At 40.9% G+C, this 15,007-nt stretch overlaps 3 protein-coding genes and 1 long non-coding RNA gene across 6 annotated transcripts in view; 2 read left to right on the top strand and 2 right to left on the bottom strand.

Moving 5' to 3' along the window:
* The window catches only part of stat2 (signal transducer and activator of transcription 2), a 10,497-nt gene extending 7,102 nt beyond the window's left edge, over positions 1 to 3,395 (top strand). Inside the window, exons 18-23 of the mRNA XM_025060050.1 lie at positions 122 to 207; positions 377 to 513; positions 630 to 818; positions 908 to 962; positions 1,288 to 1,379; positions 2,775 to 3,395. Coding sequence (XP_024915818.1) covers positions 122 to 207; positions 377 to 513; positions 630 to 818; positions 908 to 962; positions 1,288 to 1,379; positions 2,775 to 2,968 — 753 coding nt within the window. The 3' untranslated portion in view covers positions 2,969 to 3,395. The remainder of the gene's footprint in view (positions 1 to 121; positions 208 to 376; positions 514 to 629; positions 819 to 907; positions 963 to 1,287; positions 1,380 to 2,774) is intronic.
* On the bottom strand, positions 3,170 to 5,581 carry gpr84 (G protein-coupled receptor 84). The gene is made up of 2 exons (XM_008320045.3): positions 5,471 to 5,581; positions 3,170 to 5,114 (listed from the first exon to the last, which is right to left on the bottom strand). Exon 2 carries the CDS (start codon positions 5,089 to 5,091, stop codon positions 3,883 to 3,885), a length of 1,209 nt encoding a protein of 402 aa, XP_008318267.1. The 5' UTR covers positions 5,092 to 5,114; positions 5,471 to 5,581; the 3' UTR covers positions 3,170 to 3,882.
* Positions 5,582 to 6,397: 816 nt separating this feature from the next.
* On the top strand, positions 6,398 to 13,809 carry LOC103385961 (uncharacterized). 2 transcript variants are annotated; one of them, XR_003051178.1, is made up of 3 exons: positions 6,398 to 7,082; positions 7,488 to 7,614; positions 8,956 to 9,084. It is a non-coding gene; the product is annotated as an uncharacterized LOC103385961 (long non-coding RNA). The 2 variants fall into 2 exon arrangements; XR_522282.3 differs by lacking the exon at positions 8,956 to 9,084 and adding an exon at positions 12,786 to 13,809 and having other exon boundaries at positions 6,400 to 7,082.
* The window catches only part of LOC103385959 (zinc finger protein 385A-like), a 17,401-nt gene continuing 11,892 nt past the window's right edge, over positions 9,499 to 15,007 (bottom strand). For both annotated transcript variants that reach the window (XM_008320005.3, XM_025060351.1), the window contains 5 exons: positions 11,233 to 11,407; positions 10,560 to 10,865; positions 10,214 to 10,401; positions 10,026 to 10,112; positions 9,499 to 9,763 (listed from right to left, as the gene is read on the bottom strand). In XM_008320005.3, coding sequence (XP_008318227.1) covers positions 9,527 to 9,763; positions 10,026 to 10,112; positions 10,214 to 10,401; positions 10,560 to 10,865; positions 11,233 to 11,407 — 993 coding nt within the window. In that variant the 3' untranslated portion in view covers positions 9,499 to 9,526. The remainder of the gene's footprint in view (positions 9,764 to 10,025; positions 10,113 to 10,213; positions 10,402 to 10,559; positions 10,866 to 11,232; positions 11,408 to 15,007) is intronic.

Below are 15,007 nucleotides of genomic sequence, written 5' to 3'. Positions count from 1 at the left end.
GAAATTTCCCCCTTGTGGCTCGATGCTTCTTCTGCCAATTTCTTAGACCCAGTCTTGTTTTTTCCTTTTAAACATTTCCTTTTTTTTTTTTTCTTGTTTGTTTCTCCATTTGTAATTCCAGGAGAACGCACCTGACACTTTCTGGGTGTGGTTTGATGGCATCCTAGTCATGGTCAAATCCTTCCTTGAAGACCTCTGGAGGGAGGGGTATGTGTGTTATCATTATTTTTAAGTCTTTTACACTGATGTCTACCTGCTGGACGTTATTTTCCTAAACTTCATGTCTGTTTTTAACAGCGTGATTTTGTATGTTTTTACAGACTGATCATGATAATTTTCCTAAACTTCATGTCTGTGGTTTTGTATGTTTTTACAGACTGATCATGGGCTTCGTGAGCAGAGGCAAAGAGAAGACTCTCCTGAAGAGGAAAAAGAGAGGCACGTTCCTCCTGCGCTTCAGTGAAAGTGTCATTGGTGGAATCACTTTCTCCTGGGTAGACACCACTTCATCTGGTAAGGTGTTTTTTTTTCTTTTCTTTTTTAAATGAGTCTTTAAATGAATCGACATACAGCTCAATCAGTCATCCTTCATTTTGAATATTGAGTGAATATTCACTGTCTGTTCTCAGGTGAGCCAGATGTAAAGACCGTCCAGCCCTTCACCAAAGTTGACCTCAACCAGATCCCCTTCCAGGAAATAATTCGCAATTTTCAAATCTTGGAAGCCGAAAATATCCCAGAAAACCCTCTGCTCTATTTATATCCCGACACGCCTAAAGATGAGGCCTTTGGAAAATTCTACACTGAAAAGACAGGAGGTTAGTCCATCAGTTGTCTTTGAAGTTGCTTCAGTTACTTTTCCAGCCTGTCACAAATAAAGTTCATTTGAACTGAACGTCTCTTTCAGCTGACAGTCCTTACATCATGTACATCAAAACCAAGCTGATGTTCGTGTCCAAGGAGTAAGTACACGTCCATCTCCTCTATCTTTTCTTTTTTTTTTTCTAACAAACCCAAAACAGCATCCTGCACTTTAAGAATGTTTTTTTTTCCTATCATCTACTTTCTGTAGAGGTTACTCTCTGTTAGTCTTATGTAGTGTTTTATCCCGTGTGTTTTTGGACAAATGTCATGACGTGCCTGTTGCATGAGTGTCTACTGCCATCATCAGGGGATTTCATTAAACATCCTTAAACAAACGTCATATATATTTATCATCCCAAATGTGTGTTTCTTTTCCTAGCCCAGCATATTGGTTGTAATGACTGTTTGTGATTGGATATGTAGGAACACACTGGAGCCTATGCCGTCCATGTCCTGTGACATGGGACAGGGCGACGGCCCGGAGCCAGTGAATGGCCTGTGTGAAGAGGCAGCTGGTGAGTCCTGGCTGCCTGTGTTGATGCTGCCAGATGAAAACACTTTCTGTCGAACACTCTCCCTCATCACAGAGCTCTCTGTAGTTAAATCTCTGTCTCCTTTGATGACTGCATGGGAACATGGAGCACACAGCAGTCTCCCTGAAGTGATGCTTAAGCTCACAGTTTTCCTGCTGCTGACTGGCTGGCTGGTCAAACCCTCCCCCTCCCCCAGGACCTCCCCCCATGGAAAAAAAAAATGTCATGATTGACAGCTGATGCTAACATGTGATTGGTCAGGCCATTGGATCAGCCACACTACGAGCTGTTGCACAGTTAGCAGTGGTGAAAACGTGTTGTCCATCTTTGCATACAGTTTTGGGCCTAATGGTGTAACAGCTGTATGGAATGCACTGCTTTAAAAAAAAAAAAAAAAAGGTGATTGCTTAATTATCCAAATCTGACGGGGCTGCTGACTGCTTCTGCTGCTGCACGTGAACTGCAGTCTGTTCGTCTAAACCACAGCTTCTAACGTCTGCTGCATGTGGCGTTAATCAGCAGAATTAACACAGGTGTACTGTAACAATCAGCCTTTAAACCAGCGGTGTCAAACTCATTTTGGTTCAGGGCCTCTTTACAACATATTTAGATGTCAAGTACAATCATAACATAAATTACCTAAAATACCAAGTCATGTTTTTCACCTTTGTTTTCAAGTGGACGTATATTAGATTAATCTGAACTATATGTGATTATAACATTTTTTTTCATCAATTATTAATGAAATATAATTTCCCTGAACAGGAAGTGTATTTTTATTTTTTATTTTTTTTACAAAATTCATCAAACAGGCTGGATTGAACCCCCCAGCCAGCGTGCCGGTTTTGGCCCATGGGTCATATGTTTGACACTCCTGCTTTAAACTAACCAAAAAAACAAAACATGATTCTGATTCTTGGTAACACATTCTTATTTATATTTGATTCTGAATATAATTGATTTTCTGTCGACAAAGTGAAATAATGGTTGGCGTCCTGGATTATTCTTATAAACTCTTTTTACTGAAGTACTTGGTAAAATACCATAATAATAATATCCCAACTGTGTTTGATGCTGAGCTTACCTGCAGTCTTATTGGACATTGGAGTGGTGAAATGATTTAGGCCGACAGAAGGGTATTTATCTTTTATATTGTGGAGGTAAAAGGGAGACTTTGTTGACTTCATGAACTTAATGTCTTCTTTGATAACAGTCTGTAGTTGTAATAGTTCTGACACTTGGTTGTAATGGTGAGTGGTGTTGTCAAAGTAAACCAGATCTGATCTCATTCTGGATGTTTTGGAGCTAACACCTGGTCTCCACCCTGCAGCAGAGACACTAACTTGTGTTGTTTTGTCTCTTGTCTTTTACCCTCAGAACAAAACGACAATCTTCATCATCTGAACTCCTCTCTGGACACCTGTCTACTTGATCCTATGATGTCTGTCACTGCCCTGCAGGAGGATTTAATGTTGTGTCCAAGCAGCCCCAACATCTTAGACGAACTCTTTGGCAGTGACACACAGATGCCTGACTTCAATATTCAAGAATTAATCCTGATGACCCAATAAGTCTCAGCAAGGGTTTTCCAGACGTCTGCTTTTGTTCATTTACATCTCGCCTACAGCCCTGCCCTCAGATCCTGACATCAGCAGTCCGTTTATGAACCTAACCATTATTTATTTTTTGACATTTGTTAGAATGCTTAGATTACTTTTTAATATCCACCACTATTCAGAATACTACTGCATACATAACTTTTCTTTCTGCTCGTCGGTGTTTTACTCATCTTTAATTCTTTTCCACATTTAATGTTTTCCAAAATATCTGGCCCACAGCCTAACTTACCTAACTGACCAGTAATGTAGACGTTCAAATGCAGCATGTAGCTTCACCACCAGGTGACGCCAAAACCTTCGCCGTATACTTTAAAACAGCTCATTCAGTCAAGTGCTCGTTTATTCAAAATCAACAATAAAACTTCCAGTGTTACTGTTACTGTGTTTTAGAGTGCCTTTCTTGAAAGTCTTGAAGAGCACCTGCTCCCCATGAGCTCATGTTTCTACTCTGTAGAACTAGAACACATAGAACCTTTGATCTTTGATTTAATTATGTATTCTTTGTTCCTAATGAAGATATTTAAAATCACATGCCATCAAACATATATATTTTTATTGAACACATCTTAACAGGAATATGCTATCCAAAAAAAGGAACATTATTTCAGGTGCATAAGTTACATTTTTATCATAGACAATACTGACAATTTTCTAAATAAAAAACAAAAACAGTAAAACTGTCTTTACTCCCTGAAACCATTTGCTCGGCACCAAAATTGTGGTTAATGTTTTTCTGACGTACAAACAAGTTGAATACACGGTAGCATAAAATAACAAAAAATAACTTAAGAGGAAAATGGTATGTGGTAGATGAAGGATCATTTAAAACACTGTGTTTGTCTTGAATAAAACCATGTTCTGTGTGTTTAAGAAAGTCTAGATCTCTGTGCTCTGCACTGGGCCCACAGGCGGGTGAACGGCGTTGCGGCCCGGCTGAGCAGCAGATGGTAGGCCTGTCGAAACTGTCGGTTCATGACGGCGTAGAGCACAGGGTTGATGCAGCTGTTGAGCCAGGTGAGGTTTGCACAGAACATGTGAAGGACCCGAGGTGCATGGATATGTTTTTCAGCTATGTTGAGCAATATAAAGGGCACAAAGCAGCACACAAAACACAGGAACACCGTAAGGCACATGCGAGTCACACGCTTGAATTCGCCATCGTCTCCTGAGCTCTTCGTGTGGTCAGAGGTTGCTGGAGTTGTGGAGAAAGATTTAGGGACAATAGATTTAGACGTAGGGTTGTGGTTCGGTGCATCAGTGTGTTGGGCCGACTGTGAGGATTTGACCTCGTCCTTATTCTGTGCGGTGTCTGCCTGGCTGCTTATTTCCCCACTACAGGATTGGTTCATGGTGCTCTCCACACCACTGTCATCTGTTGCTTGTCCTGTAGTGAAAGGGTTCCTCCTGGACGTCCGGCGCCTGATCCTATAGCGTAGAAGAGCCTTGGAGGCGGTCTTGACACGTCGGTAAATGAGCATGTAAAAAACACCAACACAACCCAGACCTAAGAAAAAGTATGAAAACAGGAGGGTGGTGATGTAGGGGTGACCTTTGCTACGATCGAAGCTACACGTGCACACCTGGGGCACAAACACATACAGAGACCAGACAGGTGCAAAGCTGGCAAGACCAAGTATCCATGTTGAGAGGAGGAGTAAAAATAGACCTAAGTTGGAAAAGACACGATCAAAAACTGCACGTCTCGCAACCAGGACATATCTGCTCACTGCCACCAGGCACAGGGTGATGATGGAGATAGAGTTGGAGAGGAAGAGGAGCAGGCCGAAGAGCTTGCACCACAGCTGCCCACTGCGCCACCTCAGGTGTAGGTAGGAGTCGACAGAGATGGGCTGCAGAATGGTGCAGTACAGTAGATCGGCTGCGGCCAGGTTGATGATCAGCACATTGAAGCGGGTCCTCAGTCGTGGGTCTGAGGCGAAAGCCAGGATGGTCATTATGTTGCCCACGGTACCGATGATGGTCACGACACATCCCCAAAACACAGCAAAGTACCTGTAGCTGACAACTGAGGGGTCGTCGCAGGAGAAGGGGTCTGTTGGGTTTGTGTTGTTCATCAGGATTCTGTCCTCTGTCCTAACTGAAACAGAACAGGTTCACATTCAGCATAGATTACACTCGTAAAAGGGAAAGTTGACTGCGAAGCTTCCTGCTGCCCTCACTTTGCAGAGAGGAACTCACAGACAGAATAAAACGGCTCACTTCCCTCAAGAAACAGAACATATTTGACAAAGTAACAAAGGAAACATTCTAAACCCTAAAATAGAAAAGGTATGTGAAAATATTTTGGTAAAAAAAGAAAAAACAACAACACAGATTTAAGTTTATATCCTGTCACCAACAATAAAGGTTTACTGTTATATACCTTCAGGAACTATTTATATTTGTTAAAATAGAGGCAAAACAAAAACACTAATTCACTTCTTAATTTCTCACCTCTGAGCTGTAGATGATTTCCGCTGGTGTTGATGTGCTGCTCTCATTCCAAGCACTGAGCTCTTCTCACTGTTACTGAGGTCTGACTCTCAGCAGTGGCTTCCAGCTTCCTTTATATTTTGCATGTGCATCGCCTATTTCTGTCAATCTCTTTTCAACCCCCCCCCCACTCCTTTAATGTATTACTCAGGCATTAAAATGGCCGGAGCCGATGCTAGTAGAACAAGTCTGGCCATTAAACGCACACGGCTGCGTCTATGTAGCCAAGTCGTGTTTATGTAATTTGTACAGAACACATTCCGAATATCCTTATGAGAATTTGCAAATCTCCTAGAATTATTTATTTTTGTAAAAGGAAACATTTTCAAATAACCGTCAAAGGCTGTGACCTGGTGTACAAGCCCAACAGATTAAAAAAAAACAACTAATTCTCTGATAGACACAGTGTTCTCAGACGTGTTTAGACAACGTTGAGGATGTAAAGTGAAAATAACACAGTAGCTGTGTTATTATATATCAAAATATGAACTTTTTTTAATTAAAATGTTAAAAAAAATTATAAAATTTTTAAAATTATTATTAATTTTTAAACTTTATTGTCATTGTATAGCCTCTGTATTTAACACATCACCAAGGTGAGCAGTGGACAGCTTTAAGCTTAACCCTGGGGTGCAGTGGATGGACCGTCCCCATCCACTGCACCCAAGTCCGCTTCCTTAACCATTAAGCCACCACTGCCCTACTTTCCTCCAACATGTTGGTCAAAACATTTTACTCGACCACATTTTATTATTAAAATGTACAAAAATAGTAAATGAAATTCACTTAATTTTATTATTTTTAATTTAAACTTTTATACTTTTATACACTACACCGGCATCACTGACAGCAGCAATTCACCACAGCTACAACAACAAAAAGGAAGGTAATTATTGTATGTCAGTGTGGTTTTGTCTCTGTGCACACACACTTCCTGTTTGGTTTGTGTTGTTGCTCTTTATTCTTTTCGAGTTGAAAAAGTTGGACAAAATAGTATTAATTGTACTGTGATGGCATCAACATATATTTTCAGTTGAAAATACGTTACCCATTCTCTCGATTATAACTATTTGATGCGTTTATTGCGGAATATTCCGTTACAAACTATCTAGATATTTACATTATTGTTTCCAGCACCCATTTAATTGAAGGCGACAGAGTGAGTGTGGTGCGTGATTGCTGGTCGTGCGCTGTGATTGGCCAGAACTTTGACCAATGTCCTGGTCTGGTTCCAGTGTTGTCACCATGGCAGAATATGTGCGCGCGGTAGGTTCGGGAAAACGCAATTATCAGAGTAAATAAGTTAATCTCCCAGCCCTACTTTAACTTCACTAGTGTTGGAAAACGACGCAAACTATAGGGACAGCTATAAATGAAGGGGTGAAAACCCTTTTGCAGAGTTGACAGCATTTACCATTTAAATAGCTACCGTCTGTTAGCCAACGGATGACGTCGAAATTAGCCTGCCCGAAGCTTTATTTTATTGGGTCAAGTTTCTCTGACTCGCTCAACTAAAGTTAATGCTGTTCGCGGCCCTCCTCAAACAAACACAACACCGTACTGCAGTAACTCGGTGAGTATTTATATATATATATGAATCTTAGGTTCTGAGAACGAAGTCGGGGCAAAATGAATGACCTCGACTTCAGCGAAGTGAAGTGGCTTCACTTGTCAAAGCGGCGGTTACAGAACTGCGCAGTGCAAAAGGAAGTTACAGTTACTTTACCAGTTTGTCTCCAGAAAATGGAGAAATGTATAATCGAATCACCGGTAATAGCTATAACTAACACAGTTAATCCATGGACACTTGACTGTGTACAGTTCATCAGTATTGACATATCACAATGCTCCCTTGAACATTTTTGTGTTTTGTTGTTGAGTATCTGTACCTAGCTAAATATGTTAGTGATTCTGAAACAGACCTGATATCTTATCTTATTTGAGGGATTTTTTATTTTTTTATTTTTCCTCATTGCAGAACACTATTTCCAGATCACAGATGCTGAACTCAAACCACATAACCACTTACCGTAAAGTACACACGTAAGAGAATACATTCCATGGAGGTGCAGCTGCAACATCTGCCCCCTGCAACTACTCTGAAGGTAAGATGATTTTTGTTTTCTATCTACTCGTGTCAACCTTGGCTTTATGCTATGTTATTTTTCTGTGTTTTGTCAGGATTAATTTGGTGAATGTGAACATTGATGTGGTATTTATTCTAATGTTGAGTGCGTTGTTGGGCTGGAGGGGAAGTGGTCTGTACTTCTGGTGAACTGCATGTGGGTTGTCAAAATGGATGTCATGTGAATGGGTAGTCTGACACCCCCGCCCCTATACTCAGTTTTCGAATGGGTAGTCTGACACCCCCGCCCCTAATAAAGCTGTTGACACAGATGTTTCTCTGCAATTCCGAGTAATCACCTTCGGTAATGTGGTCTGAGGTGCATTTTCACGTGGTTCTCACAGATGACATATATCAGTTATGTATTTAAATATATATAAACAGAAGTAATTAATCCAACAACACAGTTTACAACCATGAACTGAGTTTAATCTTTTGAGTAAGGTTGACCTAACATGTACTTTTACTTTTTTTAAATCTCATTTCTGTATATACAGTACATTTACAGCCATGTTTCAATACACATCATTTAAATACCAATGGATACAAGTGGAGACATGTCTTCTTTTATTGCATTCAACCAGAAAAGTTAGCTCAAGTGCAAAAGTATTGCTACAGTTTGTATTTTCTAAAGCCTTCCTCCAACATGTCTTCAGTGAAATGTAGGGTCAGGTAGGACCAAGCAGAGGAGGAAGGGCAGGCAAACTAAACATTTTATTCTCAACTATAGACCCGTTAAAGCCCCGTCACAAAGAGTGATTTTGTTGCTGCCTTATCATTTATTTATAGCTTTGTGTAATATATATATATATTTGCATACAAGTACATTTTGACATGGTCCTTTTCTGCTCCTACTCTGACAGAATGCTGGTGTCTTCCATCCCACTTTTCCCACTATTCTGTATTCCGTGTATAATTGTGGTGAATATGTGTCCGTCATAAAAGAAGGTGCACAAATTGCATTAACCTGCTACTAAAGACATCAATCTCCCTGCTGCTCTCACAGTGGTACAAACTATTCCATCATCACAAAAAATTAAGTTTCTCAGTCAGTGAGGAGGAATTACTAAAAACTGTTTTTATTTGCATACAAACCTCTGTTATATATGTGTCTAAACCTACGTAGGTAGTTAGAATGAGTTTTTTTTTCTGTTACACTGTATTTTTTTTTATTTGTTCAACTTTATTGCATTTATCCACACTTAACGAGACTTAAATATCTAATACCTTCTCCAAATTCTCCATCAGCACAGTATTAAGACATCATGTTACGGTTTACATCACTGTCATTTTCTTTTCACCTCCTCTTTTTATCTAACAGAGGTGACTACAGTATGGAACACAGTGGCCAGCCGCTGAATTGTGCACGTACAACGTTTGCCAGAAACTTCCGAGCCCACAAAGACATTTCTTTTTTCTCTTTTTTTTTTAACTTTTTCACTTTTTAGGCCATAAAAAAAGAAACAGTAAAGTGAAACTTCTCACTGTTACTACTACAGTATGAAACCAGCTAACATCAGAGGTAACCTCTAAATCTAATCCAGCACATGGTTTTAAACACATCGACGCTTTGGATGTGGAAGGAATCCTCCTAAAAAATTATCATTTAAAACATAGAGGTAGGGTTCTGAATCCAGTAGAAGATGAAGAAGTTGCTGTTTATTGGATCCCAAAAGAATCTCATGCTTGATGAATATCTGTCTTTAAACCTAAAAATCTGAAGTGAGTCAGTGTGATTGGCAGACAGTTTGGAAGAACTCAAGCAAGAACAAACTTTGATAAATCACTATAAAGAGTCATGATTCCAGTCACTGTGCCACAGATGGGACTGACTCCTGATGGCACAAAGATGCAGGGCTCGTCTTCACAGTGTGCTTTGTCCTGTTTTGTCATCAGTAAGGAGTAAAAAGGATTGGCCCGTGTGTGGTGCGGATGGGCCCCGGGGCAGGCCTCAGCAGATTGAGGGCTGTTCCCTGTAGGAGATGATGATGGTGATGATGGTGGTGAGGATGGGGAGTCGGGCCTGGAGGACGTAACGCCAGTTGATTGGAGGAAGCTGCAGCTGCCATCACAGCAGCAACAGCCAAGGGATTTGGTAAAAGTCCAGCTCCCAGAGACTTTGGAAGTTCCTTTGAGCAAACAAATGAAATAATGTAAATTCAACTTATTTTCAGCTTTTGTTCTACAAACTTTATTTGAACAGTTTTAAAGGGGAAATTGGAATTATTGGATCTACAGCTCTCATCTTCCTGCCCATGGGTGAAAATGCCTCAAAATGTTCCTGTCAGACTGAGATTACTTTGGTCTAGATAGAAATATATGAACAGGACTGTACTGTAGTTATTACTGCAGAAAAATGGCAAATGTGGACGTGACAAACTGACTTCCTACCACAAACTCTGTGCGTTTCTTGTGTCGACTCAGAAGCGGATTGGGTTTTCCTGCAACTCCATCACGATGTCTGCGGCTGGATATATGCTGGAGCATGAAATGAAAAAGGACGGATACTGTATATTGACTTTTCTTTAAAAAAAAAAAAATTGCTCATGACCCTGAGGGTCTGTGTGAGGTTTACTCACCTGTTTGAGCTGCAGCTCAGAATTGACTCTGACGTTGCAGATCTCACAGTGGAAGGTGCGTTCCTGAGTGTTGGGGTCAGAGGACAGCTCCCCTCCCTGGTCGGGGCTAGGTTTAAGACCCAGGCGAGGGTAAGCTTTTATAGGCCCCAGGCCACTCCTTGCCTCCAGAATGGTTTTGTGCTTGGTACCTGGAAACAAAGATATCATTTTGACAGAAGTCTGACCTGAGTTTTTCTCCCTCTGCTTAACAAATGCTGTCGTTGTTAAAACCAAGGCACAGAAGTAGTCTGTGTTTTATATTGTTTGGTGTTATTCTAAAATTTACCAGACAAATCGGACAAATTACCTTTGTTGTGTGCCTCAAGTTGTGAAAGGGAATTAACTGCAACTTTGCAGAGGGAGCAGTAAAGAAGCTTCTTGGCTTTTTCCTCTTCTGTCTCCCCTGATGATGGACTGGACACTGGGGACAGGGTGTCTGGAAGACCAGACACTGTTGGGTCTCCAGGGGGTGCACCAAGGGGTGGGTTAGGGGACGGAGAGGATGCAGAAGACAAGAGGGTACTCTCTGTGTCTGTTGAACTCAGTGAGGGTGTAGGGAGACGGCTGGTGGTCAAATGTGTTTCAGTAGAGATAGGACAAGATTGGGCCACATCTGTAAATGTCGGGAAAAAAATGAGGTCAGTACATTGGTTGTTTTGTTGCTACATTTGGAAAAACACTGATATCTAGTTTGTCAGGATGTGTGTAGGTTGTGACCTGCTGATAAACCCAAAAAGTCTGGTCCCTAACCTCAGTGACATTCAGGTGTTCAAACAATGTTTCTGTGAAGAACTGAACTCTTTCCAGTTTAACAGATTGACACTTAGCCAGTTAAATAAGACCAGACCAGTTTTACTTTTAATAAGAGGAGATGAATGGTGATGTGCAGTATTTCTGTAGAGAACTTTTTACAATTATTTTATTATGTTATTTACAGCTGACAAAAAACTTGCAAATCATAATGTATTGTTGATGCTCACCTTGCTTGTTGGGATCAGGTTCAGGACTGGGTGGTGAGGGTCCTGATGGAGAGGGGGAAGCAGAAGGAGGGGGGAGCTGTTTGTCCCCATCTTGGAGACGAGGTGTTTTGGACGTTTCGATGCCTTTCACTTTTCGAGCATGACGATTCCCCTTGTAGTGAGCTTCTGCTTGGCTCTGACAGAATATACCACATGTCAAAGATTAACATAACATCTTTGATCAATTGGTTGCACTTGAAATTTTAGAAATGTTAATAAGAAACGTTACGTTATGCTCATGATCGGTAAAGAATGCTAGGGTTTTATCCGTCAGAAAGCAATTCATCTAAAATACAGGTGTGATGTCTTTTTATCTGCAGTGAACCTCCCTCTGCATATGTTGTACTATTCTTTTTTTGCATCAGACCAGAATCCCTGTAGTTAGAATTAAATGTTGTACTAGACCAGACCAGAATCCCTGTAGTTAGAATTATTTACCAGCAAAAAATATATACTCAGTAGGTGGCAGTAGAGCTGTGCAGGAGTCAGAGCAGCTGTTCAAACTAGAACATGAAAATGAATGAGTGGTCAAAAGGAAGGATCAACTCACATTCATCAAACAAACCTTTTTGGTGTAGGAATAGAACCTATATGAGTTTGAGTTGAAAGAAAAAAAAATTGTAACTATATTATCAGTGTGCATCATCATTGAACAAAGTCTGCTGGGTTGTCAAAGAGAAACAGGTTCCACCGTATTCTTCTACTGATTTTTGAGGAGTGGGATTATCTGAACTCAAAGGCAAATCAGTTGCAACGGAAAACCATAAACATCGACACTGGAAACTGGAGGCTAAAATAAAGAGAGCGTGCAGAACAGATGATGACCTGACATGAGGGGGCCATTTTTGGTGTCACAGACCGTCCTGGTGGAATGACTAGTCAGTGGGAGGTGTGGACTTCCTCCGTCCTGGTGGAATAACTAGTCAGTGGGAGGTGTGGACTTCCTGTCATAATTGGCAGTGTGCACAGAGAGACAGCTAATAGGGACATGTCACGGTGAAGGGACACTTCTTTGGATTTCTGCTATCACTTATTGCTATTTAAAAAAAATTACACTATGATTAATTACTTACAAAGTCACTTATAAATTAGTTAATTATGTTCCGTCACTAATACACAGAGAAGTGGGAGGCAGCTTTGGATTAAACACATTTTAATAATGTCAATTACAAGCCCTTAATGCCATCACAGAGTCCAAGGATCCGCTGGAACTTGTCAGCAATGCCTTCTTAAGCCACAAGCATTAGTTGCAGATGACAGTTACCCGTAAAGCTCTCACCCTGATTCATCCTGATTGCTGCTGACAGAAAGGCAGATATAGCCCTGACTGTGTAACCCAACTCCCCGTGTCGCTGCCACGCCATGTATGCCCTTGAATGGGATAAATTAAGTGACAGATGTTGTGAGAAATTAATGTTTTTTACACTGCACTCCAGAGCCATCCTCTTCATTTCCATATCCTCGTTTAAGCTGGAGATTTTGATGCTATAGCTTTTTGTGACCTTCTGTGGCAGGTCTTAAGAAATCGATGGACGTCGTCCGTCAGTTCGAGTGAAAAAATTGTGAACGGGCTCTCGGAGGTCGGGCTAAGAGTCAGCGGTGGCACAAGGATCAAGCATCAAGTCGTGAATGTTAAAAGGAGAGCCGAACAATGTCAAAATACACAAATGATCTTTGACACAAAGGGTGAAATTAAGTGCGAGAAATTGCCAGGGTGTCTGTGAAAAGGAGGATTAGAGTGAATGGAGAAGCAGAGATGGGATTTAAAGGGGGCGCTAGAAAATGAGAGGCAGCAACTGTCCTCCTGAAATCCTCTGTGTCTACGAGCGGGAAGTGCTTTGATGTTTTATCTACAAAGTGACAAAGGCACAGACAGCAGAGTGAGCGGCTGTAGCAGCCAAATGTACTGTAGGGGGATTCAGGCAGCAGTGACAGGAAGAGGAAGAGGGGTGGGAGGGAGATGGAGAGAGAGACAGAGAAGGAGAGAGAGAAACAGAAATACGAAAACACTGAGAAGAAAAAAAAGAGTGAGGAAAAGTAAGCTGACAACTAGACAAAAGACCAGCAGCATTATTGATGTGGGCCTGAAAAGTGGAAGAAATGCTCAGAAAGAATGAAGAGGGGTGTCTGTTATTATGGTGCTGCAGTGGTGACGGTGGTTAATGCAGCATGGTGTGACGTCAGCCTTGCAGCAGAGCTGAGTCGAACAGCTAATCTGTCCCCTGTGTCCTGGGAAATGAATTGCAATGTTGTAATTACAACATGTGAGTCTGCAGTGTCAGCGGCAGAGAACAAAAAAATGTTATCAAAGCTAAAGGTTGTGAGTTAAAAAAAAAAATACAATTAAACCAATATTTGACAACCAAAAGAATGTGTTTAGTAATGTTTGCAAAGCGTGTTGGAACTTAATGCCCAGGTCAGACATTAGGCTTGTGACGCAAAGGGCAGGAAATAAGCCTATGTCAAAGTTTTCATTATATCATATTATTTCAATTTAATTATACATTTTTTTTCTGTACATGATTTTTTTTTTCGTGAGACTGTGACCAATACCGATTGTATGTTTTTTTTCTTGAGACTGTGACCAATACCGATTGTATGAAACTGAACACTGGCCTCATTGGTCTCTTTAGTTTTGATTAATCATCATTAATCCAGCGCTAGCCTGTGATTAATCAAATTAAAAATTCGAATGGTTTGACAGCCCTAGCTTCTGCACGATAAGATAAAGAAGATGATAAAAACTCAAGGAACTTGTCGCTGACCACACTTTTCCTACTGAGCCTGTTCAAGAGTAAATGTAAAGAATGAGAATCAGAGGTCATTTGAGAAGGAATGAAAGATGGTTTAAAAAGCATCAAGTTGTCAGTAAAATCAGTGAAATATTCTTTGCCCTTTTTTACAAATGTCAACATATGTGTTGCAGCGTATCAAAATTTTAAAATACAAAAAAAAACCCAAAAAATACCTGCTCCTTTAACTTGTGGAGTTTAGCTTAAGACGGGTCTGCTTGACAAAATGAGTGTTTTCCTGTACGAAACGTACAGAACAGGTCAGAGAGTGTAAGTGATTCAACCACTCAACTGTGAGCAGAGTATTCTTTCATTATTAAAGAATGTCCTTGGAGCTTTAGGCTCCTGGTCTCTCAGGTTACTGCAGCCGAGCAGATGCACTCTGCCGTGAGACAATCAGTGAAGTGGACAGCAGGTGGCCTCATATTAGTGGACCGACTGCATTACAGACATGTTAAAGACATGACTTGAGCCTGAGACACTCTTCTAAAAAAAAAAAAATCAGTCAATGAGGTCCAGACTCCTGCGCCTCACGTTCTCGTGGACCTTGTGTGACCATGTCGGTCTGAACAGTGAAGATATAATTAAGCAGCCTTCACAGAGTGAACAGGTTAGTGTTTCACAAGTTTCACATGACTCCCAGTGTCCTTTAAACACCACTGCATTTAGAGGATCGGTATGTAGCACCTTGTCCCCTGGAATGCATTTTTATTTTTAGCTTAACATGTGTATCTGGCTCCAAATTGTTTCTAGGCATGTTAAGGTTCAAGGATACATGGGAACACCGTAAACACCACGGCTTTAAGGTCTGAGTTTACGATATAAACCGTGTAATCTCAAAGTGAATCATCTCAGCCATGTTAAACAGGACGTTTGTAATGCCTTGTGGATCAGCAGGTATGCTGCCCTCTGTCTGTCTCTGTCCTCAGTCTGTCTCTGTCCTC

Source organism: Cynoglossus semilaevis, chromosome 11 (assembly GCF_000523025.1).
Source record: "Cynoglossus semilaevis isolate Cse_v1.0 chromosome 11, Cse_v1.0, whole genome shotgun sequence".
In the NCBI taxonomy this organism is placed as follows: domain Eukaryota; kingdom Metazoa; phylum Chordata; class Actinopteri; order Pleuronectiformes; family Cynoglossidae; genus Cynoglossus; species Cynoglossus semilaevis.
Note: the sequence above shows the minus strand (reverse complement) of the source record. Positions and strands in the feature narration are given on the sequence as shown.